General features: G+C 34.7%; 5 protein-coding genes across 6 annotated transcripts; 4 read left to right on the forward strand and 1 right to left on the reverse strand.

Annotated features, from left to right (window-relative positions):
- Positions 1-3360: 3360 nt before the first annotated feature.
- On the forward strand, positions 3361-4595 carry LOC132169096 (uncharacterized). Its single transcript, XM_059580181.1, has 2 exons — positions 3361-3822; positions 4284-4595. The coding sequence occupies exons 1-2, from the start codon at positions 3361-3363 to the stop codon at positions 4593-4595; spliced, it is 774 nt and encodes a 257-aa protein (XP_059436164.1).
- Positions 4596-6992: 2397 nt separating this feature from the next.
- LOC132169097 (uncharacterized) lies at positions 6993-7463 on the forward strand. The gene has a single exon (XM_059580182.1). The coding sequence runs from the start codon at positions 6993-6995 to the stop codon at positions 7461-7463; it is 471 nt and encodes a 156-aa protein (XP_059436165.1).
- Positions 7464-10536: 3073 nt separating this feature from the next.
- On the forward strand, positions 10537-11013 carry LOC132169098 (uncharacterized). The gene has a single exon (XM_059580183.1). The coding sequence runs from the start codon at positions 10537-10539 to the stop codon at positions 11011-11013; it is 477 nt and encodes a 158-aa protein (XP_059436166.1).
- A 1720-nt stretch (positions 11014-12733) lies between these two features.
- LOC132170789 (OVARIAN TUMOR DOMAIN-containing deubiquitinating enzyme 5-like) lies at positions 12734-15673 on the forward strand. Its single transcript, XM_059581892.1, has 3 exons — positions 12734-12808; positions 13983-14099; positions 14645-15673. The coding sequence occupies exons 2-3, from the start codon at positions 13993-13995 to the stop codon at positions 15510-15512; spliced, it is 975 nt and encodes a 324-aa protein (XP_059437875.1). The 5' UTR covers positions 12734-12808; positions 13983-13992; the 3' UTR covers positions 15513-15673.
- A 1609-nt stretch (positions 15674-17282) lies between these two features.
- LOC132172428 (uncharacterized) lies at positions 17283-20484 on the reverse strand. 2 transcript variants are annotated; one of them, XM_059583925.1, is made up of 5 exons: positions 20332-20484; positions 20036-20125; positions 18887-19035; positions 18292-18559; positions 17283-17598 (listed from the first exon to the last, which is right to left on the reverse strand). In XM_059583925.1, the coding sequence occupies exons 1-5, from the start codon at positions 20416-20418 to the stop codon at positions 17446-17448; spliced, it is 747 nt and encodes a 248-aa protein (XP_059439908.1). In that variant the 5' UTR covers positions 20419-20484; the 3' UTR covers positions 17283-17445. The 2 variants fall into 2 exon arrangements, with proteins under 2 accessions (XP_059439908.1, XP_059439910.1); XM_059583927.1 differs by having other exon boundaries at positions 20036-20137; positions 20332-20421.
- Between the last annotated feature and the right edge of the window lie 241 nt (positions 20485-20725).

The raw sequence follows: 20725 nt of genomic DNA on the forward strand, positions 1-20725 counted from the left end.
AAAAGCCACCTATAAGGGGGGTGGCTTCGAGGAGCCACCCGTGGGTGCGAAAGGGGTGGCCTCCTCCCACCCCAGGTGGCCTTCCCAAGGAGATTTCAACCATCATCCCCCACCACTAGTGAAAAGAGGTGGTCTCTTGCATCAGCCTTCCCCCATCTTCATTTCTTTTCTCCCTCCCTGTAGCCCGTTCAACAACCACCCAATCTTCCTCTCTCCCTCTCTCTCTCTCTGCGATTTTGATGATTTCTTTGTTTGAACAATCAAATCGATTTGTATGATATGGGTTTGCTTCATAGAAAGCTGATAGAAGAAGCAGCCAATTCAACCTTTATTCAGTTCTGTGAATCACACTGTTCTTCAGCTTCAAGCGTTTGTCCTATAAGCTGCATAAATTTTTATTCATCTTCGTTCCCTCCACCAATTATTCCCTCCACGTTGGATGAAGAATCAGACAAACACCACAAGATCTCTCGCTTCTTGATCGCCACGCTTACACTTCTCGCAACCCCTGGCCACCCTTCAATTTTTTTTTTTTTTTTTAAGATTTAATTTTTTTAAATTAAATTAATAAAAAATTAATATTTTAATAAGATAAAACGGTGGTTTTGAGTGGACTAACGGTAGTTAACAAAATTTGACCGTAGGGAGTTTTTTTGTAATTTCGAGTTACCCAGGGACTAAATTTTCAAAAAAAAAAAACACAGGGAGTTTTTAAAAAAAGCGCGTCGACCTAAGGATTTTGTATATGATTTCCCCAAATATAATCGCTCTTAGTGCAACAGTAACCTTAGCAATAGTCGGACTTATGGTGTGTGGTCTAGGTGTGCTTAGTATTGCTAGCACCTCGCCCTCAGTTAGGGCTGGCAATTTTGACACGACCCGTGAACTTGACATAAAGTTAATAGGTTTCGGGTTTGATCTTAATAGATTCGGGTCATAATCGAATCACCCATTTATGACCCGGTTATTTTTTGTGTCTGGCGGGTCAACCCACTGGGTTAAGCGGGTGACCCGCTAGATCCTTTTCTTTTTTTTTTAATGGTTACAAAAACCCTAAACTAACATTATTTTTTTCTATTTTTCATTTAAACGTGTTAGGTCGTGTTACCTTTTAAGTAAACGGGTCAGTCAAGTCGTATCAACCCAATATGACCTAGTTATTTTAAACAGGTTAAACGGGTCGTGTCGAGTTACACGACTATTTTACGTGTCATGTTCATGTTTGAAAGTTCAACCCATTTAGCTAAACGCGTCGTGTTCGTGTTTAAGTTAATCAGGTCACGGATCATAACGGGTCATAATCCTATCGACCCGCCAACCTGTTTCACCACCCCTACCCTTAGTCTCGTATAACAACCCCAATGCCCATCTTCCCACTATTTTTTTCGACAACTGCATCCCAAATTCCCAATTGACCTTGACATCGTTCAATGTAGGTGCCTACCACTTCCATGTTACACAAAGAGTACTATTTTTTATTTCTGATGCCTTTTTATTAGCCATTTGGAACTCGCAAAAGAAATGCTTTATGCACAAGTCGGGGAATGAACCACGTGCTTTAAGAATATATTTTGCACGCTCTTCTATTAAAAATTTTTGTTATAAGATGGTAGTTTGATGGGGTCAAGTGTTATAGTTGGTAGTTCATGGGAGGAAAGTGTCAAGGTACTGTAGTTCATGTGAGCAAAAGGTAATTATCCCTATTTTTAATTTGTTTTTACTAATTACTTGGTACGCTGATGTGGCGCGGGCTAATTGTGCAAGAAGCTTAAATTAAGTCCAAGTAAAGAAAGGAGTAGAACCACCGACTTATATATATATATATATATACTTGGCTGTTTAGTGCCCAAATATTCATATTTTAGCATTTAACTTATATTTGTTAATTCCTTAGTTTTGTTAGTTTGTGCTTTTTTTTTCTTTTTTTCTTTTTTTTTGTATTTTCTTTGTTTCAAACGTCATGAAAGAAAAGAAAGCGTTTCCGGAAAAGTTACAAACTTAAAGGGCAAATTGGGAAGACCTAGAAGATTTGGTTAAGTTTAACAAAATAAAGGAAATAATTAAATCGGAATTTCTCAAATTGAAGTCAAAATCGGATTGGATTCAAATTTGGATTTTGAAAATGTCTCGGTATTTTGACCATACCTTTCAGCTCAAATAACTGATTGAGGTGATTCAAGTGGCATTGGAAACCAAATTTAAAGTGCTACAAATCATTGTGAAATAACATTTTCCTAATTCGGACTGAAGCTATGCCAAAATCACCCCACAATATAGGAACGCAATTCTGGATTAATCCTATTCCGATTTGGACTTAAGTTTTCTTTATCCTAATTGGACTAGGACTTAAATCTCCGAATTTTCTAGGATTACTAGGGCTTCTAGGACTCTTCTAAGACCTATAAATAGACCTCTAAGCCTTACAATTCAATACACAATTTCAATGAGACAACTTTGGGGAGAGGAATTGGAGGCTACTTCAAGGAGTCGTTTTTTGTTCTTTCTTTCCATTTTCTTTTCTTTTCTTTTCTTTTATTTTAATTATGTATAACTAACTCTTTAGGAGGGCTAGATTGAAGCCCTAATTATGTTTATTTATTATTTCAATATTAGCGCCTTTGTAATAATCATATTGTGTTGCTTAACTTGATTAGTTCATGTTTTCTTGAATTCCTCAAATGTATGTGATTGGCCATTGTATGCATGTGGTATGGATTAGTTAATTAAATCAATTTGGATGGTAGAGTCCTAGGTTTAATAAGAGTAACAAAAGAAATCCACATCGGGTTCATGGGTTAATCAACATGGGGAACCGGAAATAGACACCCATGCCCTAGGCCTCATGTGTTTGTCGATTTCCACAGATTTATGCTTTCTTAAAGAACAACTTAGTAGACACCCATGCTAAATCCTTTAAGAAATAAAAAAAAATAAAAGTAGACACCCATGCCTAATTCTTTGCTTAGGAAAATCAATAGTTTAAGGAGTAGACACTCACACCCTTAAGTTGTCAAACATTAACTATTCATAATATAATTGGATCATTGGCATATTGTTATATTAGCTAAGTATGATTAGTGGTGAATATCAAAGCCCTACATTTAGCTTTTCATTTATCTTTATATCTTTTTATTTCTTTTTCACAATATGAATTTAGTGACAATTTGATATTTTTATCAATTCTAAAACAAAATCAACAATCCTCGTGAGATCAATCTTGTACTTGCTACACTATATTATCGTTTGATCTTGTGCACTTGCGAGTAAAACGTACTAAATATTATCTATAAATTTCGGTAATATTTGGCACAACATTGACGACCAAGGCCTCAATTAATCTTCTGAATCTAAATTTTGAGGATGGGGATAAAGCTGAAACCCAAAGAAATACAACTTCTCCTCGAAAAACTTTACAAGAAAGCAAGCGGAGAATCAGAAAGCGACATCCCTGAATGCAACTTATACGGCGAGAAAGAGCCGTGGCAAATATGGGAGGAGGCAATATTAGCATCGGCATGCATGCAGGGTGGTGGTGCCACCGCCGCCGCCATGTTAATGAACCAAAAAGAAGTTTGCGTCTTCACAAAGGTGAAGAAGAAGACCCTCAACAGCTCGCGTATTGACCAGACAGTGGGAATCGGCATGTGGAAAATGGAGGACACCGGCGTCACGATTTATGGTAATGCGACTACTAATGAAGGAACTACTACGGAGCTTGTTGGAATCAGAAAAAGGTTTCGGTATGAGAGTAAGATGGTCCATCACGACCGTTGGATCATGTACAAGTATGCCCTTCAACCCTCCATGCTCACCCATGCAAAAGTAAATATTCATTAACCAACTTTACTTCTTTTTTCTTTTATTATTTCGTAAATTTTTGTTTCACAAGTTAATTTCTATCGGACAGAGTTTTCTTTCAAACTGGGTTCGAGGAACTTCCTTCAACCCCGCTATAAAAATGACATGTGTTCTATTTTAAAAACATGTGACATGCACATAAGTTTTTAATATTATTTATTCCAACTTTGCTCCTACTATTAAAAAACATACGCATCTCACATGTTCAAATGACAACTCTGTCCATTTCTAAATTATGTGTTACCATCCCATGAGTTTGTGACATATTTCTTAAAATAATAAATGACGCAACATTTAGAAACCAATTTTTGAAAATAAAATTTAAGATGTGTAGCAGTTCTCTATTGCTTTTAGAGCACTCATGAACAAAGTATAATTTCAGTTAACTTCAATGTTCTTATTTATGCTTTGTGACTTGCATGCAGTTTCAAAATTACGTGCTTTGTCAGATCAAGAAGATGGAGGGATCAGAAAAGAAGAGGAAACCAGAAGAAGAAGAAGACAGGCTAGATCAGATCCTAACACTGAACCATATTGGACATCATGATGATGAGAAGGAGGAGAATATGAGGTTGACCAATATTGGACATGATGATGGCAGTCATATATTTATTGACTTGTCTAACTCTGATGACCAAATTGTCGACAATATTATTGAAACTAGTGCATCGGTGCCGATGGATGAGAAACAATCCAACAATTCACCGGAATCGAACTTTGACAACCATACAAACTAGGCAAAAGCATTCGCTGCGGAGTTAATAGAAGGTCAATCACACCTTCTGCATGAGTCAGAGATTGAGATGTTGCCCAATACTGCCTATTTTCTTGATAATTCAATTAATTCCCAATTTTTATAAAAATGATAGGTTTTCTTTTTTTTTTCTTCTTTTGGTCTGTAAATCAAAGAAAGAAAGACATTATCAAAGATTTTTTTTTTTTTATTAATTTTTTTTTTTTTTTTTGTTAGGACAATGGGATGTTTTTATCAAGACAGTGCTTGTGAGTCGGACAAAATTTTGACGGAGGTATTAAATCGGTTATATTGATAACATAAATATCCGAATTGAAAATTTTAAAATTATAACTATATTTTGAATAGTCGAACAATATAATGTAGGTTGTATGCATTATTTTATGGTTTAGTTAAGTCTGGTGTTACCTTGGTACCAAGGGTTTATAGTGCGAAAGGCACAATAATGCCTATTTTCTTGATAATTCTATAGATTCCCAATCATTATATAAATGATAGGCTTTTTTTTTTTTTTTTTTTCTTTCTTTCTTTCTATTTGGTATGTAAATTAATGAGAGACTGCAGTATCAAAGTCCCAGGCAAAAATATATATGTCGCTTTATTTATTTTATTTTATTTTTTGTTTTAACGAGATGATGATTTAAAGACATGCACCTCTACAACACTTTGTGTTCAACAATATTTACAAACACTTGACTCTCAATAGAATTACAACTTTTTTATGATTCTGCACTTGCAATCACATGATCATACATATAAGCAATTTGTTTTTATTAATTACTTGGTACGCTGATGCGGCGCGGGCTGATTGAGCTAGAAGCTTAGATTAAGTCCAAGTAAAGAAAGGAGTAGAACCACCGACTTATATATATATGACTGTTAAGTGCCAAAATATTCATAATTTAGTCATTAACTTATATTTGTTAATTCTTTAGTTTTGTTAGTTTGTGCTATTTTATTTCATTTTTGTATTTTCTTTGTTTTATAGGTCATGGAAGAAAAGATAAAGTTTCTGAAAAAGTTAAAACCTTAATGGGCAAATTGGGAAGACCTAGAAGATTTGGTTAAGTTTAACCAAATAAAGGAAATGATTAGATCAGAATTTCTCAAATTGAAGTCAAAATTGGATTTGATTCAAATTTGGATTCTGCACATGTCTTGGTATTTTGACCATAACTTTCTGTTCAAATATCCTATTGAGGTGATTCAAGTGGCACTGGAAAGCTAACTCAAATTACTACAAATCATTGTGAAATAACACTTTCCTAATTCTGGCTGAAGCTATGCCAAAATCGCCCCGCAATATAGGAACGCAATTCTGGACAATTCCTATTCCGATTTAGATTTAGGTTATCTATATCCTAATTGGACTAGGACTTAAATCTCCAAATTTTCTAGGATTACTAGGGCTTCTAGGACTCTTCTAAGCCATATAAATATACCTCTAAGCCTCACAATTCAATACACAATTTCAAGGAGACAACTTTGGGGAGAGGAATTGGAGGCTACTTCAAGGAGTCGTTTTTGGTTCTTTCTTTCCCTTTTCTTTTCTTTTATTTTAATTATGTATAATTAACTCTTTAGGAGGGCTAGATTGAAGCCCTAATTATGTTTATTTAATATTTCAACATTGGCGCCTTTGTGAGAATTATATTGTGTCGCTTAACTTGATTAATTCATGTTTTCTTGAATTCCTAATATGTATGTAATTGGCCATTATATGCATGCGGTATGGATTAGTTAATTAAATCAATTTGGATGATAAAGTCCTAGGTTTAATAAGTGTAACAAAAGAAATCCACACCGGGTTTTTGGGTTAATCAACATGAGGAACCGGGAGTAGCCACCCATGCCCTAGGCCTCATGTGTTTGTTGATTTTCACAAATTTATGCTTTCTTAAAGAGCAACTTAGTAGACACCCGTACTAAATCATTTAAGAAATAAAAGAATTAGAGTAGACATTCATGCATAATTCATTGCTTAGGAAAATCAATAGCTTAAGGAGTAGACACCCATACCCTTAGGTTGGCAAATATTAAGTATTCAAAATATGATTGGATCATTGGCATATTATTATATTATCAAAGTATGATTTGTGGTGGATATCAAAGCCCTACCTTTAGTTTTTCATGTATCTTTATATCTTTTTCTTTCTTTATCACAAATATGAATTTAGTGAAAATTTGATATTTTTATCAATTCTAAAACAAAATCATCAATCCTCGTGGGATCAATCTCGTACTTGCTGCACTATACTATTGTTTGATCTTGTGCACTTGTGAGTAAAACGTACTAAATATTATCTATTAATTTAGGTAGTATTTGGCACAACATTGACAGCCAAGGCCTCAATTAATCTTCTGAATCTAAATTTTGAGGATGGGGATAAAGCTGAAACCCAAAGAAATACAACTTCTCCTCAAAAAACTTTACAGGAAAACAAGTGGAGAATCAGAAAGCGACATCCCTGAATGCAACTTATACGGCGAGAAAGAGCCGTGGGAAATATGGGACGAGGCAATATTAGCATCGGCATGCATGCAAGGTGGTGGTGCCGCCGCCGCCGCCACGTTAATGAACCAAAAAGAAGTTTGCGTCTTCACAAAGGTGAAGAAGAAGACCCTCAACAGCTCATGTATCGACCGGACGGTGGGAACCGGCGCGTGGAAAGGGGAGGACACCGGCGTCCCGATTTATGGTAATGCGACTACTAATGAAGGAACTACTACGGAGCTTGTCGGAATCAAAAAAAGGTTTCGATATGAGAGTAAGATGGTCTATCACGGCCGTTGGATCATGTACGAGTATGCCCTTCAACCCTCCACACTCACCCATGCAAAAGTAATGTAACCAACTTTACTTCTTTTTTATTTTATTCTTTCATAAATTTTTGTTTCAAAAGTTTGTTTCTGTCGAACAGAGTTTTCTTTCAAACTGGGTTCGAGGAACTTCCTTCGACCCCGTCTATAAAAATGACATGTGTCCTTTTTTAATAACATCTGACATGCACATGAGTTTTTAATATTATTTATTCCAACTTTGTTTCTACTATTAAAAAATATGTGCATCTCAGATGTTTAAATGACAACTCTATCCGTTTCCAAATTATGTGTTCCCATCCCATGAGTTTGTGACATATTTCTTAAAATAATAAATGACGCATCATTTGGAAACCAATTTTTGAAAATAAAATTTAGGATGTGTAGCAGTTCTCTATTGCTTTTAGAGCACTCATGAACAAAGTTTAATTTCAGTTAACTTCAATGTTCTTATTTATGGTCTGTGACTTGCATGCAGTTTCAAAATTACGTGCTTTGTCGGATGAAGAAGATGGAGGGATCAGAAAAGAAGAGGAAACCAGAAGAACAAGAAGAAGAAGAAAGGCTAGATCAAATCTTAACATTGAACCATATTGGACATCATGATGATGATGATGAGGAGAATACGAGGTTGACCAATATTGGACATAATGATGACGGTCATATATTTATTGACTTGTCTGACTCTAATGAACAAACTGTCGACAATATTATTGAAACTAGTGCATCGGTGTCGGAGGATGAGAAACAATCCAACGATTCACTGGAATCGAACTTTGACGACCATACAGACTGGGCAAAAGCATTCACTACGGAGTTAACGGAAGGTCAATCACACCTTCAGCAAGAGCCAAAGATTGAGATGTTGCCCAATACTGCCTATTTTCTTGATAATTCTATTAATTCCCAATTTTTATAAAAATGATAGGTTTTCTTTTTTTCTTCTTTTGGTCCGTAAATCAATGAAAGACAGTATCAAAGATTTTTTTTTTTTTATTAATTTTTTTTTGTTAGGACAGTGGGATGTTTTTATCAGGACAGTGCTTGTGAGTCGGACAAAATTGTGACGGAGGTATTAAATCGGTTTTATTGATAACATAAATATCCAAATTGAAAATTTAAAAATTATAACTATATTTTGAATAATCGAACAATATAATGTGGGTTGTATGCATTATTTTATGGTTTAGTTCAGTTTGGTTTCACCTTGGTACCAAGGGTTTATAGTGTGAAAGACACAATGATGCCTATTTTCTTGATAATTCTATAAATTCCCAATCATTATATAAATGATAGGCTTTTTTTTCTTTTTCTTTTTTTTTTCTTTATATAAATGATCCGCTTTCTTTTAAAGACATGCACTTCCACAACACTTTGTGTTCAACAATATTTACAAACATTAGACTCTCAATAGAATTACAACTCTTTTATAATTCTGCACTTGTAATCACATGCTCAAACATATAAGCAATTTGTTTTTATTAATTACTTGGTACGCTCATGTGGCGCTGATTGAGCAAGAAGCTTAAATTAAGTCCAAGTAAAGAAAGGAGTAGAACCACCGACTTATATATATATATATATATATATATATATATATGACTGTTAAGTGCCAAAATATTCATAATTTAGCCATTAACTTATATTTGTTAATTATTTAGTTTTGTTAGTATGTGTTATTTTATTTTCTTTTTGTATTTTATTTGTTTTATAGGTCATGGAAGAAAAGATAAAGTTTCTGAAAAAGTTAAAACCTTAATGGGCAAATTGGGAAGACCTAGAAGATTTGGTTAAGTTTAACCAAATAAAATAAATGATTAAATCAGAATTTCTCAAATTGAAGTCAAATCGGATTTGATTCAAATTTGGATTCTGCACATGTCTTGGTATTTTGACCATAACTTTCGGCTCAAATATCCGATTGCGATGATTCAAGTGGCATTGGAAAGCTAACTCAAATTACTACAAATCATTGTGAAATAACACTTTCCTAATTCGGACTGAAGCTATACCAAAATCATCCCGCAATATAGGAACGCAATTCTGGACGAATCCTATTCCGATTTGGATTTAGGTTATCTATATCCTAATTGGACTAGGACTTAAATCTCCAAATTTTCTAGGATTACTAGGGCTTCTAGGACTCTTCTAAGCCATATAAATATACCTCTAAGCCTCACAATTCAATACACAATTTCAAGGAGACAACTTTGGGGAGAGGAATTAGAGGCTACTTCAAGGAGTCGTTTTTGGTTCTTTCTTTCCCTTTTCTTTTCTTTTATTTTAATTATGTATAACTAACTCTTTAGGATGGCTAGATTGAAGCCCTAATTATGTTTATTTAATATTTCAACATTAGCACCTTTGTGAGAATCATATTGTGTTGTTTAACTTGATTAATTCATGTTTTCTTGAATTCCTAATATGTATGTAATTGGCCAGTATATGCATGCGGTATGGATTAGTTAATTAAATCAATTTGGATGATAAAGTCCTAGGTTTAATAAGTGTAACAAAAGAAATCCACACCGGGTTCTTGGGTTAATCAACATGAGGAACCGGGAGTAGCCACCCATGCCCTAGGCCTCATGTGTTTGTTAATTTTCACAAATTTATGTTTTTTTAAAGAACAACTTAGAAGACACCCATACTAAATCATTTAAGAAATAAAAGAATTAGAGTAGACATCCATGCCTAATTCATTGCTTAGGAAAATCAATAGCTTAAGGAGTAGACACACATACCCTTAGGTTGGCAAATATTAGGTATTCAAAATATAATTGGATCATTGGCATATTGTTATATTATCAAAGTATGATTTGTGGTGAATATCAAAGCCCTACTTTTAGCTTTTCATGTATCTTTATATCTTTTTATTTATTTATCACAATATGAATTTAGTGACAATTTGATATTTGTATGAATTCTAAAACAAAATCATCAATCCTCGTGGGATCGATCTCGTACTTGTTGCACTATACTATTGTTTGATCTTGTGCACTTGCGAGTAAAACGTACTAAATATTATCTATTAATTTATGTAGTATTTGGCACAACATTGACGACCAAGGCCTCAATTAATCTTCTGAATCTAAATTTTGAGGATGGGGATAAAGCTGAAACCCAAAGAAATACAACTTCTCCTTGAAAAACTTTACAAGAAAGCAAGCGAAGAATCAGAAAGCGACATCCCTGAATGCAACTTATACGGCGAGAAAGAGCCGTGGCAAATATGGGACGAGGCAATATTAGCATCGGCATGCATGCAGGCTGGTGGTGCCGCCGCTGCCGCCACGTTAATGAACCAAAAAGAAGTTTGCGTCTTCACAAAGGTGAAGAAGAAGACCCTCAACAGCTCATGTATCGACCGGACGGTGGGAACGGGCGCGTGGAAAGGGGAGGACACCGGCGTCCCGATTTATGGTAATGCGACTACTAATGAAGGAACTACTACGGAGCTTGTCGGAATCAGAAAAAGGTTTCGATATGAGAGTAAGACGGTCCATCACGGCCGTTGGATCATGTACGAGTATGCCCTTCAACCCTCCACGCTTACCCATGCAAAAGTAAATATTCATTAACCAACTTTACTTCTTTTTTCTTTTATTCTTACGTTTTTTTTTAAAAAAAAACTGGGTTCAAGGAACTTCCTTCAACCCCGTCTATAAAAATGACATGTGTCTTATTTTAATAACGTGTGACATGCATATGAGTTTTTAATATTATTTATTTCAACTTTGTCCCTACTATTAAAAAACATGCACATCTCACGTGTTCAACTAACAACTCTGTCCGTTTCTAAATTATGTATTACCATCCCATGAGTTTGTAACATATTTTTGAAATTAATAAATGACACATTATTTAAAAAACCAAATAAAATTTAAGATGTATAGCAGTTCTGTATTGCTTTTAGAGCACTCATGAACTAAGTATAATTTCAATTAACTTCATTGTTCTTATTTATGGTCTGTGACTTGCATGCAGTTTCAAAATTACGTGCTTTGTCTGATGAAGAAGATGGAGGGATCAGAAAAGAAAAGGAAACCAGAAGAAGAAGAAGAAGAGGAAGAAAGGGTAGATCAGACCCTAACACTAAACCACATTGGACATGATGATGATGAGGAGTATGAGAATACGAGGTTGACCAATATTGGACATGATGATGGCGGTCATATATTTATTGACTTGTCTGACTCCGATGATCAAATTGTCGACAATATTATTGAAACTAGTACATCGGTTCCGGAGGATGATAAACAATCCAACGATTCACCAGAATCGAATTTTGACATTCATACAGATTGGGCAAAAGCATTTGCTGCGGAGTTAACGGAAGGTCAATCACACCTTCTGCAGGAGCCAGAGATTGAAATGTTGCCCAATACTACCTATTTTCTTAATAATTCTATTAATTCCCAATTTTTATAAAAATGATAGGTTCTCTTTTTTCTTCTTTTGGTTCGTAAAATCAATGAAAGACAATATCAAAGATTTTTTTTTATTTGTTAGGACAGTGGGATGTTCTTATCAGGACAATACTTGTGAGTCGGACAAAATTGTGAAAGACACAATAATGCCTATTTTCTTGTTAATTCTATAAATTCGCAATTATTATATAAATGATAGCCTTTTTTTTTTCTTTTTTTTTTTCTTTTTGGTATGTAAATTAATGAGAGACTACAGTATCAAAGTCCCAGGCGATAATATATATCTCCTTTTTATTTTATTTTATTGTTTTAACGAGATGATGATTTAATGACATGTACTTCCACAACACTTTGTGTTCAACAATATTTACAAACATTTGACTCTCAATAGAATTACAACTCTTTTATAATTCTGCACTTGTAATCACATGCTAATATATATAAGCAAGTTGTAAAAGAATTGTAAGTGTTTAATTACGTACTCTAATATTAATAGATCGCCCTTAGGCATGCATGAAAATAATTAAATGGAAAGGAAAGACAAAATTAAAAACAAAAATCACCCCAATAAACTTTAGGCCCAAAAAAATAAAAAAGAAGTTGCGTGGAAGAAACTCATAGGAGTAAGGGCATTAACAATAGATTCTTATAGGAAAAGGTATTTGCTCAGAAAAAAATATATATATATAGAGGAAAAGATATTTTCCTTTTTGCTTTTGGAAAGGAAATTTTGGAAATTTTTTCTTTAACCTTTAACCTTTTCTTTTCGGCTTATTTGGTCTCTGTTCAGCCCATACGGACCAGGCCCGGCCCGGTCAGCCCATACATAACCGAGCCCTAACATATTTTTCTTTTTAAAGAAAAGCAAAAATCCTGATATTAACAGAATATGCTGCAGAGAGTTCTTGGTTTCATGCGTAAACCCTAAACTCGAACCTTTTCTGTGGTATTCTCTCTCTCTCTCTCTCTCGTACTATCAGTTTTGTTGAGGCTTTTCTTCAGTTCCTTTTTTTGGTTGGTAAGAAAGCTTAGGAACATAAGAGAAAATTCTAGAAATTTTCAAACTGTGGTTTTGTTTTCTGATTTGACAAAGTTTGTAGCTGATTGCGTGTTTGTGACAGTATGTTGATTCCACATTTCTGTCCCTTCCCTTGTTTTAATCTTTAGAATGAACTAGACTACCGAAAGGATTGTGCTTTTAGAATCTGGAATTCAGCTTGATTTTTATTTGTGATGCATTGGTGTTGATGTTAATATTGATAATCTGAAAGTTGAAGATTGATTATGCTGAGTGTGGCCATCTGATTGCCCTTTTGATGAAATTGATGTACTTACCCTTGCTGTTATTTCCTAATATAGCTGATGTTTTGGTTGGTCTACAAGGGATAGTTTCTTAGATACTCCTTGCTATATCAGGACAAGTTTCTGTGTTGAAAATAATTGTGAACCTTTGGTTGAAATGAACAGAAACCATGTTTTTTGTTAGATAATTGGCTGTGGTGGACGCACTAAATTTTCCTAACTGTGGTTTTAGTTGAATTTAGTGTTTTTGGGATATAAAATTATAAATGAACCATTTTTATATTTTTTTTCTGTGATACTTCATATCATTTGACTGTCAGAGGTCGATGTTCTTGATGCAGCAGCTGCCCATGGTACCAAATATATATAGTTTGAAATCGTCATGTGTTTGCGACAATCTTTGAATGGTATAGGTCTATATGTCATAACTACATGAAGCAAAGGTTTTTAATTCGTAAAATTCAGACAATTGTGATTCCAGGACTCACTAATATGTTAGAACGCTATGTTATGAACAAGTTGCACCATTTATCGAAATAGTTTCACAGGTGAAAACACAGTGCCTGATCTTCACAAGCATATTGCATTAGATCATGGAAAACTGTGTAAATACTAGCAGGTTGGAATTGAAGATAGCTTTTTATACACTTTTGCAGTTGTTCACTGAACGGAGGTTTTCTCAATTTTATTTAATTAGATTGTATATATATTGTTTGCTATCCTTTTCAGGCCTATAATTGATCATTTTAAAGTACTAGTTATTTGCATTGGGAAGGTTTGCATCTTGTGCTCTGCATTAATGTCTATCTTGTTTGCAGGATTGCTCAAATGGATGACGCTCAAGAAATAGAGGATAAAACATCTGAAGCAACTTCTGATGATGATGCATCGCAAACGAAACAGGAAACTCGTGATGAAATGCTTGCTAGGCACAGGTGATTTTTTCATCACAAATCTAAACACTGATTTCATCTCTTAATGTTGATTCTTTTGTTTTGGAACAATGATGGTTTCTGGCTAGTTCCAAATTTTTCTTATTATACCAGAGGTGAGGTTGTTTTAAAATAAACACATAGCCATGTTATGGTATACCAGAGGTGACGTTACCAATATCTTGTGTCCTTTTGCAAAAAGTTGTGGAGAAGAAAGACTTAATAATTTTTAATCAAGCACAAAGGGATATTGTAAGACAATAGCCTGATTCATACTTCGAACATTTGAATGCCCCTCAAGTTTGCCTTCATGTCTATTATGTTGTGGGATAATGATCTAGTTTTATCAGTGGTGGGTTTGATTAGAGCATGCCATCAAGCACACTTTGCTCTGTAAAGCAGTGGTTGAAGAGTAGTTCTTTTTTCTTATTTTATCATCTTGTAGTAGGAGGGTAATTGAGGCTTGTCACTTAAGAATTGCTGGATTTCAAGTTTCAGCTTTTTTCTGATTCTCATGTTACTTCACAATGACTATTATTTTTGTGTAGGAAAGAGATATCACAACTGCAGAACAAGGAAATTGAACTGAAAAAGGCAGCAGCCAAAGGTAGCAAAGCTGAACAGAAAGCTAAGAAGAAGCAGGTGGAGGAAGATATCTCTCAACGTTCTACTAAGCTTAAAGAAAAACAGGCTGAAGAACTTGCTTCATTAGGCTATGTCAGTAATGATGGAGGTGGAAAGAGCAACATTGACAATTTGGTGAAAGCCATAGCTGGGGTTTCTGTTACAAGTCAACCTGACCAATCAAAGCCCAGCAAGGGTGCAAAGAGGCGAGGGAAAAGAGCTCAGCAAGAAGCAGAAAGAGAGCAAAGAATTCAGGAAGAGCAGAGCAACATTGTGAGTGAACGAATGATTGAAAATGAGAAATTGGAAAAAAAGCTTGAACCCCTTGGTTTGACTGTTAACGAAATAAAGCCGGATGGCCACTGCCTCTACCGAGCTGTTGAGGACCAGTTAGCCCTCTTATCTGGTGGTTTATCTCCTTATATGTACCAAGAGCTTCGAGAAATGGTGGCTACTTATATGAGGACACATTCGTCGGATTTCCTCCCATTTTTCCTTTCAGATAATGTGATAGAAGATGATTCCAATAATTCACTTGCAGAGAGATTTGAGAATTACTGTAAAGAAGTGGAGTCAACAGCGGCATGGGGAGGACAACTAGAACTTGGTGCTTTAACTCACTGCCTTAGAAAACATATCATGATATTTTCAGGGTCATTCCCTGATGTTGAGATGGGGAAGGAGTACAAATCTGATGGTGGAAATGGTTCATCAAAATCAAGCATCAAGCTATCATACCATAAGCATGCATTTGGGCTTGGTGAGCACTACAATTCTGTGGTCCCAATTTGATCAAGTAGGTATGCTTCGGATTATGAGTATAAATCAATTGAAATACGAGAGGTACTGCACTTTGTAGGAAATATGTGATCTCAAAGACTCCTTTCATAGGATTGTTGCTCTAAGTGAAACTACAGAAAATTTAATTGAACTCGTGTGGTTGGAGTATCTTATCTTTAACTGAGGTTGAATTTTCGTCGGTAGATGGAATTAAAGAGAACAAATAGGAAGAAAAAAAATCTGGGAAACCAGAAGGAAATCCTGATCTATTGCTTGTTTCTTTCATTTATTTTTCTTTTTGTTGGTGGTTTGGCATGAATCTATTGCTAGCATGTCTCTTAGTGAATACGGTATGGCTTCAATAAGTGGTAAGATCTTTCTGATGGAATGTCATATTCTTTGAGAATGCAAGATGAAGCAGCAGTAGCTGCTTTAAGTCTTGAAATTCAAGAAGTAGAAACTTGTCCCTGCATGATGATCATAGGCACTGAGCCATTAAAAGAGACAGGAAAGGGTATTCTCACACACTCCAACGTTCACATTCTCACACTTCTTGATGTAACTTTTAAAATTACGGACTTAAAATGGATATGATGATTTTAAAAGTCATATTAAGAAGTGTGAGAGTGAAAATGTATGTCATCCTTTAGAACAGGCTCACTTCATATAAACCCCCATAACACCAATTCTATGCAGACTTGGCAAAAATGTTGCTAAACGTATCGTAATTTTGCATCAAAGCCTCACAAAATGAGTCAACAACAAAGTTCAATGGATGACTCGGGCACTTCTAGTACTCTCAAAAGAGCTGATCATCAGAAAAGGTTCTTCAGAAGTCACAGCTAGAAATCCAATGTGTAGAAGAACCCAAGCTTTGGCAGAAGGGTTTTTCCCAGAATTAGCCAAAAGCGAGGTTTGAGACATGGGTTTTTTAAATGAGCCAAACCAGAGTTCTCTTTCTGAGCTCGGCAATTGTACCTTCTGGGAAGCTGAAATAGCAGATTCTAGGGATTACTAATTATCCGCATAAAAAAAAAAATTAAATAAATAAATAAATTATCATGAGGTGAGAGATTGTGAGATTCTGTTGCTTCGTTGAAGTTTTGGAGATGATGGATACATTAAATTAGTGTTTTTGATGGGAGAAAAAAGTTGGGGTTAGTTTTTTATCTTGTATAAACGGTTTGGTAGTGAATGGTGTACCATATATCGGTAAATGCAATAAAATAAAATTTTGATTATAAAATAACTTTATTCTTGTCCGACCAAAAATAACACATTTTACGCTCCTCTTTTTCGCAAAGGTACATATTATAGCTACATTTTTAAATGATTCACGTTCATTTTAAAAAATTATATGTAAAAAGTACATGCTCTAAAGACATTATTTTAATAGACTAAGTAGAAAGAATTTTCTTCAAACTTAATTTAGAAAACTTTGTTCTTTAATTGAACACGCTTCATATCAGCTTAAAAATATGAGTAATGCTATACTTATAACTCTTTTACAACTCTTACAATTTATGAACCACAACATCAGCCACTAAAAACAAAAATTAACACTTCTAACACATCAAAAAAGTTGTAAAATAAACAAATTTGTAAGTTTAGTATTTTTCAAAATATATAATTCAAAAGAAAAAAAAAATCCAAATAAACTAAATAAAATGCACCTTAACACAAAAATTCATGTTCCTCCCAGTCGAGAAATAAGCAGGAAGAAAATAAATAAAACGAGAAAAAATGAAGTAGGAGACTTTATCTGCCATCAACAAATAATACTCAAGAGCCAACGGCTTCACCCGATGAGAATATAAATAGGAAACCAACACCATAATCATGTACATAAATAAAACATTAACACAAACTAAATTGGCCCAAAATAATCAACAGAACCGCCCACTAACTGATTTAGCAACGACAAGTTTGAATTACTTGGGCTTGGCTACCTCCTAGAAAGACCCGAACTTTGGAGTGTTCTGCTGTATTCTGCAATTACTGGGGAGTTCTTCACGAGTTCCCAAATCTTGGCAGAATTCTTCAACCAATCGCGTTCTGATACAGTCCTTGCAAATGGAGGGCAATTCATGGCTAGAACCTGAACCACACAGAATTACTTCAAATCCACTGGTCATATATTTCAAGAAAAAAAAAAAAAAAAAAAGAAGATGAAAAAGAAAAATTAAAGACAACTTCTCCAGACGTGTAATGTTTACATGGAGAAAAAGGTGAAAAGTGGTATATGCAGGCTGCAGAGTGCAGAAATTATATGCTCAAAGAAAACCCCTGTTGTAACCCATATCTTATATGAAGATACGTAATAGATATGCATCCAACTCTATTTTTTTCATGAATATAGCATGGATAGTTGGATACAATTAGGACGCATATATGTTAGGTAAAAAAATTGAATTTTTTTCCGAAAAAAAAGGTGGTCTATTCATGGAGGAGAAAATGTACACCCATCATGTACTTATAAAACTCTTATATTATTGTTTGTTAAAAGAAAGTGAAGGTTTAAATGATGTAGAACGCGAGAGCCAATGTTTTGGAAAGTGAAGAGACCTCCGAAATTCAAAATCATTATAAATGTGAAAAAAGGGTTATAAATTATGAACTCTGTTATCATTTATAGTTTCAAAATTAGTGTTATTACTTGTATCTATTTTATGCCTTTTGATTTACTCTTTGCCATATTGTAACCTGGATTTTCAAGAATTGAAATATATCGTTATGTATCTGTATCAGTGGTTTATGGGTATGTGCATTTATCCGAGAGAGAGAGAGAAACCTGATCCCGCAATTTGCATAGCGTAGAAAAATAACTTTCATATTGATCTCTTGGGAAGTCATCCTTGCCCTTACGTGGGATAACAAACAAATCCGGCCACGCAAAATCAGGATCATTACTCTGCATACCAGAAGCCATGGAAGAAAGTGGTTGACCTTTGCTCATATTTCTAGATTTGTCTCTCATAAAGGAAGACATGTTGAAATAGTGTAAAATGGCCTTCCTCAGCTGGGAAAAATCTCGTGGACTGAGATCTTGGTCGGCCAATCTGCAAACAGCCAAAGCACAAATAGATTAGTTGCTTCTGTAGCTCTATTCTGCTATACAGAACAAGATATAGAAGAACAAGGCTGTAAGAGAATTTGAAATAACAAAAGGAAGTTCGAATTGGAAAAATGTTGCAACTAGTAATTTGTAGATGAATGGAGAAAATAAAACAAAGATGCCATCGTTCAGAAACAAATGAAGATAGATACAAACATATCATAGATGATATCGCCAAAAAAGTGGATCAACTCATATTCGATTGTTTCTCTGCTCTTTTTATATCTTTAAACATTTTTTCTATCTATTGTGCTAAGAAAAGATCACTCACTTTGTATGGACAAAAACTGGAGCAGACATATACTCTTCACTTTTATGGTCTTTATCTTTGTTTTCCTTTTCGGGCCCCAAATTGAAGCTCTGGGAATGAGAAGGGAGTATTGAAGATGGGTCAGGTATGCCATGTTTCAACAAGTCAACCTGAATAAAGATGTGATGTAAAAGATCATTGGGTAAAAAATATTTCCAGAAAAAAAAAAAAAAAAAAAAAAGGGAATTCCCACAAAAAACAACTAGAAAAAAGTTAATGCTAATCCAAAGCTATTGAGAAGTGCTCATTTACTAACACAGAAAATCTGAGCTTGCCCTTGATGAAAATAAAAAACTGATGATAGACTATACCTTCAACTTCAATCCAACTTTTAAGTTTTCATGTAATAATGAGTCTGGTTAGTTGTTATGCATCCATGATACCAGTAGAGTTAAACTTCAGATGGAGAATAGGCAAGATAGGGTAAAAAAAAAAATGATACAATGAAAAAAGCAGATTACATGAGCTAAGGTCCTCTAACAATCTACATATGATGTAACCAGGTGCAAATGCTGTTGTCTTTATTGAGAGGAAAAAAAAAACAATCACAGATGCTCATATTCATCCAAAAAAAAAAAAAAACCACTTTCACCAACAGTTTTTAAGCAAATGAATGCACCGTGTGGATTGGACTTTAGAGGATGATTCATGGGCACTACTGAAAGAGAGGAGGATATTAACAATTGCAAAATACATAAAAGAATGTAGAAGGTGGAGAAAACAGGTAACACTTACAAACCTTTGCCCCTAGGGGCGGGTGGGTGGGGTGGTGTGTGTGTGGGGTGGCATGGGGGAATAATTGCAAATTCTGACTAAAGGGAATAATTGCAAATTCTGACTAAATCAAATCTAAATATTAGACGAGATTCCTAGCCACATTTGAAAGTAGGAATCACATTCAAACATGCAATGAACAAAAATCTGAAACATTAATCTGAATAGAAGTTTTAAGCGTGTCATACCTAAAAATTAGGTTGCCAGATAATTTCTAAACAAACTCAAAAGATTCACTCAAAGAAAAACAGAAATAACAGATACATCGTGCCTACACAAGCAATTCTAAAAATATATAGAACATATAAGAAGCAGTAACCAAGATGAGGGTCATACTGTCAACATCAATTGCCACATGCTGTAATCATGAACTCCCTCCGATACCACAAGTAATACATGACAAACGGATGCTAGTAGAACACCAAGCTAGAAGGATTCCTTGCAGCATGGCAAAAAAGGACAATTTCATTAGACCTTCAAACATCAAAAGCTGTCAATATGTGCTTCATTGCACCACAATAAAGACAAATCCATGACAAAAGCAAATATCAGGCACCACAAAACGTCTTCACAAAATTTATTTTATGCCAACAATGAAATTAACAAACCCACTACTAAGTCCTTAAAGTTACCTGAATACTCATAAGTTCATGAGCCAATTCAGCAGACAAAGACTCGCCACCTAGAACTGATATCGTGGATGAGCCATCAGGTCTCATAATCTCAGCTAAAACAGAAGGACTAAATACGGGCTGCAAGTCAATAAGAATACATCATAAATGAATACAGAGAAAACATAAGTACTCCAATATGCACAACAGTGTAGAGAATACCTAAAAATATTGAAGGAAGAGAAAGAAGGAAAAGGAGTGTAGCTTTCAAATACTTGTGTAATGTGTCAAATATGAAATTGACACGATGGCTAATCCTGTGTCTTGACTTGTTTTCCAGAGAGGGAGAGAGAAAAAGGAAGAGATGTTTACCATGATATTCATGCCTCTTACAACACAAAAGAAAGAAAGTTGT

Source organism: Corylus avellana, chromosome ca2 (assembly GCF_901000735.1).
Source record: "Corylus avellana chromosome ca2, CavTom2PMs-1.0".
NCBI lineage: Eukaryota > Viridiplantae > Streptophyta > Magnoliopsida > Fagales > Betulaceae > Corylus > Corylus avellana.